This window comes from Ochotona princeps, chromosome 13, assembly GCF_030435755.1.
Source record: "Ochotona princeps isolate mOchPri1 chromosome 13, mOchPri1.hap1, whole genome shotgun sequence".
NCBI classification, from domain to species: domain Eukaryota; kingdom Metazoa; phylum Chordata; class Mammalia; order Lagomorpha; family Ochotonidae; genus Ochotona; species Ochotona princeps.
In genome coordinates, this window is record NC_080844.1 from 6,114,221 (window position 1) to 6,126,645 (window position 12,425).

At 46.8% G+C, this 12,425-nt stretch overlaps 1 protein-coding gene across 1 annotated transcript in view; it reads left to right on the plus strand.

Moving 5' to 3' along the window:
• Window positions 1-2,017: 2,017 nt before the first annotated feature.
• Window positions 2,018-12,425, plus strand: part of MSMB (microseminoprotein beta) — a 46,129-nt gene continuing 35,721 nt past the window's right edge. The window contains exon 1 of the mRNA XM_058671914.1: window positions 2,018-2,071. Within this exon, the coding sequence (XP_058527897.1) occupies window positions 2,018-2,071 (54 nt within the window). The remainder of the gene's footprint in view (window positions 2,072-12,425) is intronic.

A 12,425-nucleotide genomic window follows, 5' to 3' on the forward strand; every position in this document is an offset into this window, starting at 1 on the left:
CAACATCAGGGAGAAAAAAGAAATTAACAACACTATGAAGTTAAATAACATACTACTAAATGACTAACGTGTAGCTGAAGAAATGAAAATCAAGAACCTTCTTGCAGAAAATGATGCTACTGTATGATCTAGGAGTCAGTGAATGATTTAATCAGAAGAAAGTGTTTTGAAGAGATGAAACTAACAGGAAACAACAAAACCCATGCGATACACTTTCTGCTGATTTTTATTGGTGAAATGTGTCTCTTCTAGACAATAAATAGATGGGTTTTGTTTTTTAATCTAGTCTACTAATCTATGATGTTTGATTTAGCTTAAGCCATTTACATTCAGGGTTAATATGTATGGGTGTTATTTTGGTCCTGTCATTTTAGGAATGAGTTGTTCATTGATTTAGCCTTCTGTTGTCATTATACTGGGATGTTCTTCCCATTTGCCTTTGGTTTTATTGGGTGCTATTCCTCTTCTTTGTGAAGAGAAGATCTTGAAGTATCAACTATTCTGGTTATAACCAGAGGACTTCTGTCAGGACCCAGAGGACAGCCTACCAGAAGTGCACAGGATCATTTAGGTGCCAAATCACATTCATGCCAGGGTCATGTGTGTGCAGTGACCATGCCCCACATCAATGCACAATGCATGGGTTCCGAAAAGTTACAAGGTGGGGGTCAGCTGTACCCAGAGTGAATGTGGAGTAGGGACTGAAGCCAAGATTAGTGGCATGAAAACACCTGCATACTGGGCGTGGTCTCTGCTAGGCTGTGCCCTGCAGTAGGTTCTGTGCATTGCGGTTTGGCTGCACCTGCAGTAGGTTCTGTGCATTGCGGTTTGGCTGCACCAGGATGATGCAGCCACCAACTGCCAGGCCTCCTGTAGCCCCTTAGGCCAGACCAGCATGGAAGGACCCCAGCACTCTCTGTGGGTCTCCCTCATGCCCATTGTTAAGTCCTCTGGGGGACCCTGGAACCAGCGGCCTCATCTTACTCCCTGAGCCCTAGAGCCATGACTGTGTGGAGGAGGATCACAAATACCACCTAAGAGTGTGTGTGTCTTTCTGCACTTTCCCCTGCTTAAGGTCCAGAACTCCCACTGTTGACTTCCTTCCCTGGCCCTGTGGAGTTGGTGATTTTTGGAATATTAAGATTTTTGGGATATTAAGAAGGATCATGAAACCATAGCTCTCCTGGCCTGGAGATTTAGGGTATAAACTGAATTCTAGGGACAGAGAATTACCCTCCATCCCCAAGCCCCTGGGTTCCAGCCTGGCCTGTCTGGTAGGGCTGCAGGAGGCTGAACACACTCACAGATAGGCAGTCTGGTGAGGGGCCACTGCCAGAAGCAGGCAAGAGGAGGATCCCATGCAAGAGTGGGCCAGCATTGTGCCTCTTTCCTCAGGAACAAGATGTCCCACAGTGTCCGCTCATCACTCATCAGCAGCTTGGCTCCTTTCTCTGTTTTCTTACTGAGTCTCACGCACTTGACTAGGAGGTTGCAGGAGACTCCTTTATCTGAGTTCTACGCACCAGCTCAGCTCCCTGCATTCCGAAATGTGGGTGGTCACCATTGTTAGGGCTTTGGCTCTGAGGAGATCCCCGTGTTGGGGACCCTGGGTCAGGACTGCAGATATCCCCCCGAGTGTCCCCTGCACCTGCACCTACAGGCAGTGTGCCCAGTAACGCTGCAAGCCCTCAGTGGCTCTCCTAACCCCTTCCCCTCCCCATTCCCTGGCTGCTATCTTCCTTCTGCAGGCTTCCCTCCTCCTTGCTTATCCTGAAGCACCTGCCTGGGTGTACGCCCACAACCCTCACCCTGTGTCTTTGCTCCATTACGTAATAGAAGACTCAGGTCCCTCTGTTCAGAACACAAGTAGCTCTAGAGAGGGCTAAGGGCAAGAGGGTTCACTGATTATCAGAAACCTAATCTGGCAGATAATGTTTCCAGTCTTACATAAAAGGAGGACTTCCCAGCAGATACAACCTTCTGAACTGTGTGTTAGGAACCTGCTTAGGCCCTGTGAATGCATGGTGCAGCCATGACCCACTCTCTTCACCCCCTCAGATTCTGGTGTCTGGTGAGTACTATGGGCTGAAGCACTGTGGGGGTCTCTGCAGCCAACTCCTGCAATAGCTGGCCAGTCTAGATTAGATCAACAAATTGTCCCTTTGTATCAAAGCCAATACAGCCTGAGGGAAAGGAGTATGACTCCTTCTCAGCCTTATTTTATAAACAAGAGTAAGTCCCCAACATCCCTTCCCCTCTCACTCTCTCTGAGCATGCCTTTCCTGCACTCCTCATCCCATCTCCCTCCTCAGCAGCAGTCTCATGGTGGAGGGAGTGTTTGCACTTCTGGAGCCTTCTCCAGGTGATCATGTGCCTAAACATATATAGACACATATGGGATTGCTTATGTGCATAGATATGAGATTGTGTCACATGATTTTATACACATAGTTCTGTATCTTTTATCAAGCAAATTTTAAAACATCAAGTACAATTTGTCTTTACTTATTATCAAAAAGGAATTCCAATCACCACTTGTTATTGTAAAAAGCAAGAGAGATGCCTGACACAAATATAAAGTTGTAAGGAAACATCTTTATTGGCCAAGTTTGGCAACAGCAGCTCTACTACAGTCCAGGAGCCCCTGCACCATAAGTCAGGGGTTTTTAAGCCCTCATCCTCCAATAAGCTTGAGAGCCATGCAGTACAAAGTTTCCAGAGAAGTACAAAACGGTTCAATTAAGTGGCAGGAGGCAGGAAGGGAGTGGCTGGAGCCCAAAGTTTCCATGCAGTTAATTAACTTAAGTAGTGCACTACAGGCAGGATAAATGGAGAGCACGTGAAACTTCCACAGCCATTTCCACACTGCCAACCCAGAGAATCTGCCCACTGCTGTGGGTGCTAGCTATCATTCAGCTGCACCCTATCACAATTAGTTGAGACACAGACATGCAGATATGCTAGAGCCAGAAATGAAACTCAAGTCTTCAGATAGCTACAGGCATCTATTTCATCCACTGGGCTATGTGCTGGCCGCTGTTACTCTTTAACTTCTGCAGAGCATTCTAGAGGATGAGTCCACCAGGTGCATTTAATCACACTCCCACTGAAGAACATTCAGATGTTGGTTGATTATCTCTGCATCACAGGCGATGCTTCCAGAACCAGCTTGACTAAACCTCCTTGTACACAGTGCAGGGGTTGTGTTCTGAGTAGGCAAATTGACCTGTTCATCCGGAGGGATATGAGGGCACTTGTTTGTTCATCTTCTGACAAATGTAATACTATCAAAATCAAAAACATTTATCAATCAGATGGAGAAAAGTGGGATCTCGAGGCAAACACATTTTCCTTTCATTATCAACAGTGAGTCATCATTTTGCTTGCTTCTCAGCCATCTGTGCTAAACTGTGACCATGTCTGAAGGTAGAAATGTAAAATGACAGTCATCTTCCTGCAGCTTGTGGAACACATTGTCCCCAGAACTGCTGATGAAACTTGCAACAACAGGTGATCCTTTCATCTTGGCATTTGATAAAGACTTGCTTTCTTCCCTCTGGGAAATGGTTAGCACTGGTAAATGCTGACTTCTCCCGTTCTTTCTGTCTCGCCCTCTGGAATGCCTGCTGGTGAAAGCTGGAATGACATCATGCAGTCTTCACACTTATCAACATGTTCATCACCATTTAATGCTTCACTCTACAGACCCCCTCAGGTTAGGACCCTGCTGGATAATGCACAGTTCGGGGCTGTTTTCCAACCTTTCTGTGGAGTTTTTACTTTCAGTGATGTGTCTTCATGTGCTTTAACTTTTGAGACCTCTGTTTGGCATAGTTCTTTGTAGTTTTTGAGATTTTTCATAAGTGTTTGTTTGTTTGTTTATTGGAATAGGTAGAGACAGAGAGAGTACTTCCATCCACTGGCTCACTCCCTACATGGCTGCAGCAGCCTGTGGACTGTCCCAGGTTGAAACCAAGTGCCCAGGCTTTCGTCCCGATCTCTCATTTGCATGGCAAGGTCTGAAACACTTGGGCTATCTTCCAGTCCTTTTTCAAGCCATTAACAGGAAGCAGGATCTAAAATGAAGTCAGGACATGACCCAGCACCCATGTGGGATACCAGCCTTGTAGAAACCAGCTTTACCTACTATGCCACAACACCAGGCCCTATCTTTTTAAAATTTATTTTATTTATTTGAAAGAATAAGTGATAGAAAGTGGGAAGGTTAGAGAGAGAGAAAGAAATCTTGCATCCACAGTCTCATTCCATGAATGACTACAATAGCCAAGTCTGGGCCAGGCCAAACCCAGGAGCCAGGAACTCCATCAAGTTCTCCCATATGAGTGGCCAGGCCATCCTTCTCTGCTTTCTCAGGCACATAGCAGGCAGATGGATACGGTGTCAAGCAGCTGGGAATCAAGCCAGCATTTCCAAATGGGAGGCCATCCTTACGTGCAGTAGCTTAACCTGCAGCACCACAATGCCAGTCCAAATTCTTCAGCTTCATGTGGCTTTATACCACTGAAGCTATTACATGTTACTTGTGCTACTGGGTATATGTTTTATGTATGATCATCCATGTGTTTAATTGGTTGTTTCTCTTTACAGCAGCCACCTTGCTCAGACATCTGGCACGTCTCCACTGTACCCAATTTTTCCAAGATATAATTCTGCCCTCTTGCATCTAAGGTGCAGACTTAGGCTGTCAGGGGCCCTGATGTCTTCAGCTGTTCCCTATCAGCTGTGACGTTTAGGGCCACCACACAGCTTACATGCTCTCCAACACTCTTCTTCATGCCATCAAGTCAGATGTTAGAGTCCATAATTGAATGCCTGCGTCTGTTCTATCATTTATAAGGGTACATTACAGAGGACATCACCATCTTAAATCTCCACATCATACTTTTGAAAAAAACATCTCAGCACAGCTTTGGTTCTTTGCTTAGGAGAGCAGCGATGAGCAGACCGGGAGCGAGTACAAGCAGGTGCACTCACACGCGTGTTTCTGCATGTGTGTGCACATGACACTTAACTGTCCTGTAACAGGCCCCAGTAACTGCTTTCATTTCAGGGAACAGTTCAGTCTGGTTTATGGCAAGTCATTCCCGCATCTGACATCAAGTTCAACCTGGGTGTTCATTTAGAAAAAATGGAGGGACATGTAGTAAAATGGGGAAAAACTGTCTGAGGGTGGGAGTTTGGGGAGGGGGGGAATCCAGCCTATATGAAACCACCTAATTCAAAATTCAAAAAGAGAAGAATTTTAGAAAGTAGAGGGGCAGCCAGTCGACTCAGCAGTGACTACCTTGTGTGGCATGTCCTTATCTCATGTCAGAGTGACTGGGTTAAAATCTTAGCTCTGCTCTTGCTCCCAGCTTCTTGCCAGCACAGACCCTGGGGATGGGGGTGGGGGAAGTGGTGATGGCTCAAGTAGTTGGGTCCTTGCTGACCTCGTGGGACTCCTAGGTGGAGTCCCCAGCTCCTGGGCTTCTGTGTCATCCAGCCCTGCTGTTGCAAGCATTGAAGGAGTAAGCCAGCGGGTAGGAGATTTCTCTTCACAGTTCTCTTTTTTTCTTTTTGTCTCCCTGTCTTCAAAGAAATAAGAAAAATGAGCCTTTTAAATTTTAAAAAAGAATGTCAGTATCTCTAAGGAAGAAGCCAGTGTAGCAGTTTAGCATTGCAGCTTAACACTGCCTACAACGAGAGCACCCTTTACAGAGGCTGGCTCATGTCCCAGTCTATACTTTCAATCCAGCTCCCTGATAGTAAGCCTGGGAAAACAGCAAAACTTGGTTCAATTGTGTGACCTCTCACACCCAAGTAGGAGGTGTGAATAAAGCTCCTGTCTAGGCCTGGCTCAGTCCTGGCCATCTGGAGAGTGAACCAACAGATAGAAGATCTCCCTCTCTCTGTGTCTCTGTCTCGAGATATCTCTCTATATATGTATCTTTCTCCCCTCTTTCTCTCTCCCTTCTTTACTTCTCCCCTCCCTCCCTTCCTCTCCCATTAGGAATGGCTGAACCAGCCTTGTGGTAATAGTGATGTGAATGCTGCTCAGTCTAGCCTCAGATGAAAATCAAGTCCATTCCTGCATCTCCTGGGAACTCTCCTTACGTGGTGCATGTCAGGAATGGGGACCCTCACAACTAAGCCTAAGTTTAACCTTCAGACTCTGGGAGAGACACCGACAGGAGCCACATCCCTAGCCTTGGCTGCTGATCTTAAGAGCCCTGTGTCCAATACTCTAAAAGGCCACAAGATGGAAACCAGATGCTACCGAGAAGGGAACTTCCCTGCGTCTACTAGGGCTGACCCATAAGTTTCCTTAACAGATGTTCTTTATGGAACCTGAGAAATGGAATTCAGAGTCTCCTGGCTTAGTACAGAAGACAGATCATTTCACAAACACTGTGCTTCTGAGCTCTGGCGAGGGGTTGGGTAATCCTGCCTGCTGGTGTTACCACACCTCCATGTGCGGTCTCTCCTGGCGCCCCAGCTTGCTTAGCTCTCTGCCTGATTCTGCGCCTACTGTGCCACCTTCATCTCTCCATTCTCAGCATTGTCTCTGCCACCAGGGCCCAACTTTTCACCTCTTTGGAGTTTGTCTTTTTTGGGCATTTTTCTGGCCAGATATAAATCAGAAAATCTTATTTTAAAAAATGACTTGCTGAATTCTAACTCTAACCCTAACCCTAACCCTAATGCTTATCCTTGTTTTTATTGTGAATTCTAATGAAGATGAACTTTTGCCAGGGTTGGCATTCTGGTGCAACCTGACATACTGACATATAAGCACTGGTTCGTGGGAATCCCGGCTTCTCCGCTTCCCATCTGGCTATCTGGTCATGCACCTGAGAAGACAGCAGCAGATGGCCCAAGGGATCAGGTCTCTGCCAGTCACATGGGAGACCCAGATGGAGTTTCTGTCTCCTGCTGCTGGCCTGGCCCACCCAGGCCTGACCATCACAGCTGTGTGTGGAGTGAACCAGCAGATCCTACACTGTAAAATCACAGAAACAACACCCAACAGAAACTCCACCCAAGCTAACAGAAATATGTTGCTGAAGTCATTTATCTGTTTGTTTATTTGAGAGGTAGTGTGACAGAGAAGGAGGGAGAGGGACAGACTTTTCATTTCCTGGCACAGCCTCTCAATATCGACAGCAGCCGAGGCTGGGCCAGACCAAAGCCAGGAGCCTGGAGCTCCATCCCTGTCACCCATGGGAGTGGCAGAGACTCACATACCTGAACCATCACCCGCTGCCTTCCACTAGCATCAGCAGAACAGGAAACAAAGGAAGCAGGACTCAATCCCAGGTGCTCACTGCAATACAGGAAATGGGTCTCCCACTAGCCAACTTAATGCACTGCCCATAGTGCCTACGCCCAACAGAATTCTCTTTCTCTCTCTTCTAATTATTTGGAAGGCATATTTACAGAGAGAACAAAATTCTTAAAGACTTTTCATTGGCTTATGCCAACACAAGCATACACCTGCTACAACTATACAGCTTGAAAAACTTTTGTGGCTGGAATACGACTTACACCCAGTACTCAGACCAAGAATCAGGTCATTGCCAGCATCCCAGGAGGTCCCCTCACTCAAGGAGCACACATTTATTTTATTTCTGTGCCTCAGACAGTATAGAAGAAATTGTTCTAGTTTTGTCTCCCCTGGGAGCAGACCTGAGACAAGGGTTTTCAACCAGTGAGTTGGCCTTGGAGGCACAGGAAACAGTGTAAGGGGCATGAGAAAGTCAGTTGGGCAAAGAAGGCAGCAGCCAACACAGGGTGCCAGGAGCTCACACACAGGGCACACTTGTACCTCCTGCCAAGAACACTTGCTGGGGCAGCAGGGAGCTGAGCTGTTTGTAGACCAAGTCATGAATTGTCCCTTTAAAATATATGTATGTGTTTGTTTTTAAATATTTGTTTACTTTTACGTGAAAAGAAGATTTACAGGGAGAGAAGGAGAGGCAGAGAAAGAGGTCTTCTAGCCACTGGTTCATTTCCTAAATGGCCACAAAGACTGGAGCTGCGTAGTTTCAAAATCAGGAACCAGGAGCCTCATGGGGCACGCCCATGTGACTGTGAGGGCATGAGTACTTGCACCACCCTGTACTGATTTCCCAGGCCATTAACAGGGAGCTGGATCAGGGTGGAGGAAGACAGGAGCACATATGGAATGTTGACTTAATCTATTACTACACTTTACTAGTCCCTTGAGTCATTCCTTAATGTCCTTTTTCCTGCTGGTGCAGCCCACAAGATCCCTCAATGCGCTTGGCTACCAAGTCTCCAGAGCCCTTTTCATCCAGGATGATTCTTCAGTCTTAACTGTGTATTCTTTGTGTTTGTTTGTTTAACTTTTACCAATTTCATTTGAGAGGCAAAGAGAGAGTGAATAGAAAAGCCCCACTGCTGATTCATTTCCCTCAATTCTCTGTAGTAGCCAGGCCTCAGTCAGACCTAAGCCAGGAACTGGGAGCCAGGAACACTCTCACCTGTTCTTCCACATAAGTGACAGACACTTGACTCCCTAGCCCATCCTCTGTGGCTTCCTCTGTGCTTTAGCAGGAAGCAGGATTGGAAGCAGAGCAGCTAGGACTTGGTCCAGGCACTTGACTAGATGAGGATGTCCCAGGCAGCCACTCAACCTGTTGTGCCACAACACTGGTCCCTAACCCACCTTCTTTACCCCCAAAGAGCTGAAGGAACCAGGGAAACTCCAAATTTATCCCATCAAACTGTTACCCATGGCAACCATCAGTCTCTGTGAACAACAGATCCATGAGAGAAATCTCAGAAATGTTGGATTTATTTTTTAACTTTAATTTTTTTTCTAATGACTTATTTATTTTTATTGCAAAGGCAGGTTTACAGAGACAAGTAAAGACAGAGAGAAAGAACTTCTAAAAATTCTATCCAGTGAGTCACTTCCCAAGTGGTCGCAATGGCCAGAGCTGAGTTGATCCAAAGCCAGAAGCCAGGAGCTTCCTCTGGGTATCCCACATGGATAAAGGGCCCCAAGGCATTGGACAATACAACTCTGCTTTCCCAGGCCACAAACTGGGAACTGGGTGGGAAGTGGAGCAGCCGGGACACAAACCAGTGCCATATAGGATCCTGGTGTGTGCAAGGCAAGGACTCATCCACTGAGCCATCATGCCAGGGACTTTCCTCTTTTGATTTTAGTTTCTTTTTTGAAAGATTTTCATTGGAAGGGCAGATTTGTAAAAAGGAGAGGCAGAAAGATCTTCCATCTTCTGATTCACCCCTCAAGTGGCCACAATGGCTGCAGTTGAGTTCATCTGAAGTCAGAGGCCAGGAGCTTCTTTTGGGTCTGCCACAGGAGTACAGAGTCCCAAGGCTTTGGGCCATCCTCTGCTGCTTTCCCCAGGTCACAAGCAGGAAGCAAGATGGGAAGTACAGCAGCTGGGACACAAACTGGTGCCCATAAGGAATCCCGGCACTTGCAAGTTGTGGATTGAGCCATTGTACCCAGCCCTAGCTTCATTTTTAAAAAAGATTTATCTATTTTTATTGAAAAGCCTACAGAGAAAAGGAGATGCAGAAAGATCCTCCACTCTCTGGTTCACTTTCCAAGTGGCTGCAATAGCCAGAGCTGAGCCAATCCGAAGCCAGGAGAACACAAGGAAGGACAATTTGCACCCCCTGAAAGCTTGGCCGGCTCACAGGCTCTTGTTTCTCCTACACCAGGTCCTTGGCTCAGTCACATTCTGAGCTAGAAGGTGCTACTGGTCTCCACTGATGTCAGGTAGAGACTCAGCTGTCAGCTCAGATTGGCACCCTTGGTCGTAGACCAGGCCTCTCAGTGCACCAGCCACTCAAACAAAGAGATTAGAAGCTAACCCTCCTAGAAATCCCCCAAGTCTAGGCTGAAGGTGTGTGACAATGCATTTGAAGACCTGTCACTGCAGAAGACCCTCTCATAGAAACCTGGTGCTTGCTGTCCAAGCAGGGCCTCTCTCAAGAGCTGGGCTCCTCTCCAGTGGCTGACAGGAGCCAAGCTTCAACCTGAGGATAGGCCTGATATTGTCTGGGAGGCACACAGCATGGTCCTGCTCCTTGGGGCTTCACTGTATAAAATAGGAGTGAGCTGCCAGAATGTTCAAGCAGGTGGTGCCTTTTACTCTTCTATCCATATGCCCAGTGTAGTCTATGTATGTCCCTGGACGAATCTGCCTGACCATGTTGATCTCATTGCTTGCTTGTGGACAGTAGAACTCAGTGACCGTCTGTCCCTCACCCACAACAGAGCCTTCAACCAGTTATTTAATCTCATTGAGAGTTTGTGGGAGCCAGAACAGTGGCACTGCAGCCCAAGCCTCTACCTGTGGCACCAGCATCCCATATGGGTGCCAGTTTGAATCTCAGCAGTTTCCACGTCCAAGTCAACTCCCTCCTATGGCCTTGGAAAGCAGAGGAGGATGACCCAAGTGCTGGGGGCCGCTGCCCCCAAGTGGGATACCCAGAAGAAACTCCTAACTCCTGCCTGCAACCTGGCCAAGCCCCAGCCATAGCAGCCATTTGTGAGTGAACCAGCAGATAGAACACCTCTCTGTTTCTCTGTCTCTGACTTTTCCATAAAAATTAAGAGACAGAGAATTTGTGTCTCCATCCCTAGCAAGGGAAATAGGATGCTTGACCTACAGGCCCATGCCAAGGATGCTATGATAACGTAGTTGGATGCCTGGAGTAGATGCTCACACATACAACACTCCCCACCAAGAATGGCCCTGATGACACTGGTCCTTCCTGCTCACAGGACACCTGCTTGGCAACCACTGCCTTAGAGTCTGGGTGGCAAAGAAGGAACAGTAAGTTCTCACAGTCTTGGGGAACGCCCCTGGCCTCCTGATGCCCACGGCTTCCTGGTAATGCAGGGTTGAATGCTCAGAAAGGTTCTCAGGAGAATGTGTCCTCCCTCATCTTCATATCATGCCCACAATTCCCTTGGCCAAGCTCCTTACAACTTCACCACCCAGTTAAGCAGCTAAGACTAATACAAAGAGAGTATAAGTAAGTAGATTATGTGGTATTTTCTTCCTGACACTTCTCTCCATTTGTGGGTACTTGCTATTTCCTGCTCTCTGGCACTTTCCTGTTAGCTCTAAATCATTTGCTCAGGGGCTCTGAATGTTGGAACCTTTAAGTAAACACTTTATTTGCCATGTCACTTATGGGGCTAGTACTGTGGCACAAAGGATGAAGCTGCAGTTTGCAGTGCCAGCATCCTAAACGGGCACTAGTTTGAATCCCAGCTGCTCCATTTGTGATCCAGCTTCCTGCTAAGACACTGGGGCATACCGTAGAGGATGACCCAAGTGCTTGAGCTGCTGCAACCACATGGGAGACCAGGATTAGGCTCCTGGCTTTGGTCTAGCCCAGCTGTCACAGCAAATAGTCAATCAGCAAATAGAAGATTCTCTCTCTCTCTTTCTCTTTCTTTTTCTCTCTCTTTCTTTCAAATAGATAAATACACAAAAATGTCATTTAAATCCACATGCCTTTTCTTAGATGATGACTACAAGCAAAACAGGTATCCTGAATGAACAAGGTAGGAAGCCACAGCTGTGGTTATTTAACTGAGCTCTGAACCAAAGAGCATGCTCTGAGGTCCCAGCACACAAGGCAGTGTGGAAAAGGTACGAGAATGCAGTGAAGGAGCTTTGTGGGTTTAAACTCTAGGGAGGACCAAGTGCCAAGAATCAACAAACAGGTGGTTTATTGACGTTTCCCACCATAAACATGATATGCCCGCTGAAAACTAAAGCTCAGACAAATACAGGACAGTGAATGCCTGCAGCTTGTATCAGCTCCACTTCAGCATTGACAGTTGTGTTTTTTTTTTAAAGATTTATTCTTAAGTTTTTATTTGGAAAGCAGCTCGAGAGCAATAGAGAGAAGAAATTTTCCATCCATTGGTTCACCCCCCCAAATGGTCACAATGGCTGGAGCTGGGCTGATCAAAGCCAGGAGCCAGGAGCTTCCACAGGGTCCCCTACATGGGAGAAGAGGACCCAAGGACGTGGGTCATCCTCTGCTGCTTTCCCAGGTGTGTTAGTAGGAAGCAGCATCAGAAGTGGAGCAACCTGAACTCAAACCGGCATCCACATGGGATGCTGGTGCCAAAGTTGGAGGCTTACTTAACCTGCCGTGCATCAGCATCTATGTTTTAAAACATGCTCTCCAGTGATCGGGGACCTAACTCTTCCTGTCTGGGTTTTTGCTAAATGTCCTCCCTCTGGCAAACTAGTAGGAAATCCAACTGACCAAATGGATACCAGTACTTGTTTTGCCTCCCAAGTTTTGTTTTTAATTTTGAAAGTATAAAATATATAAGGATACGTCAAGCGGTTCACATAAAATGCATGCATGTATTTTCAAAAAGTTTGGCAGTA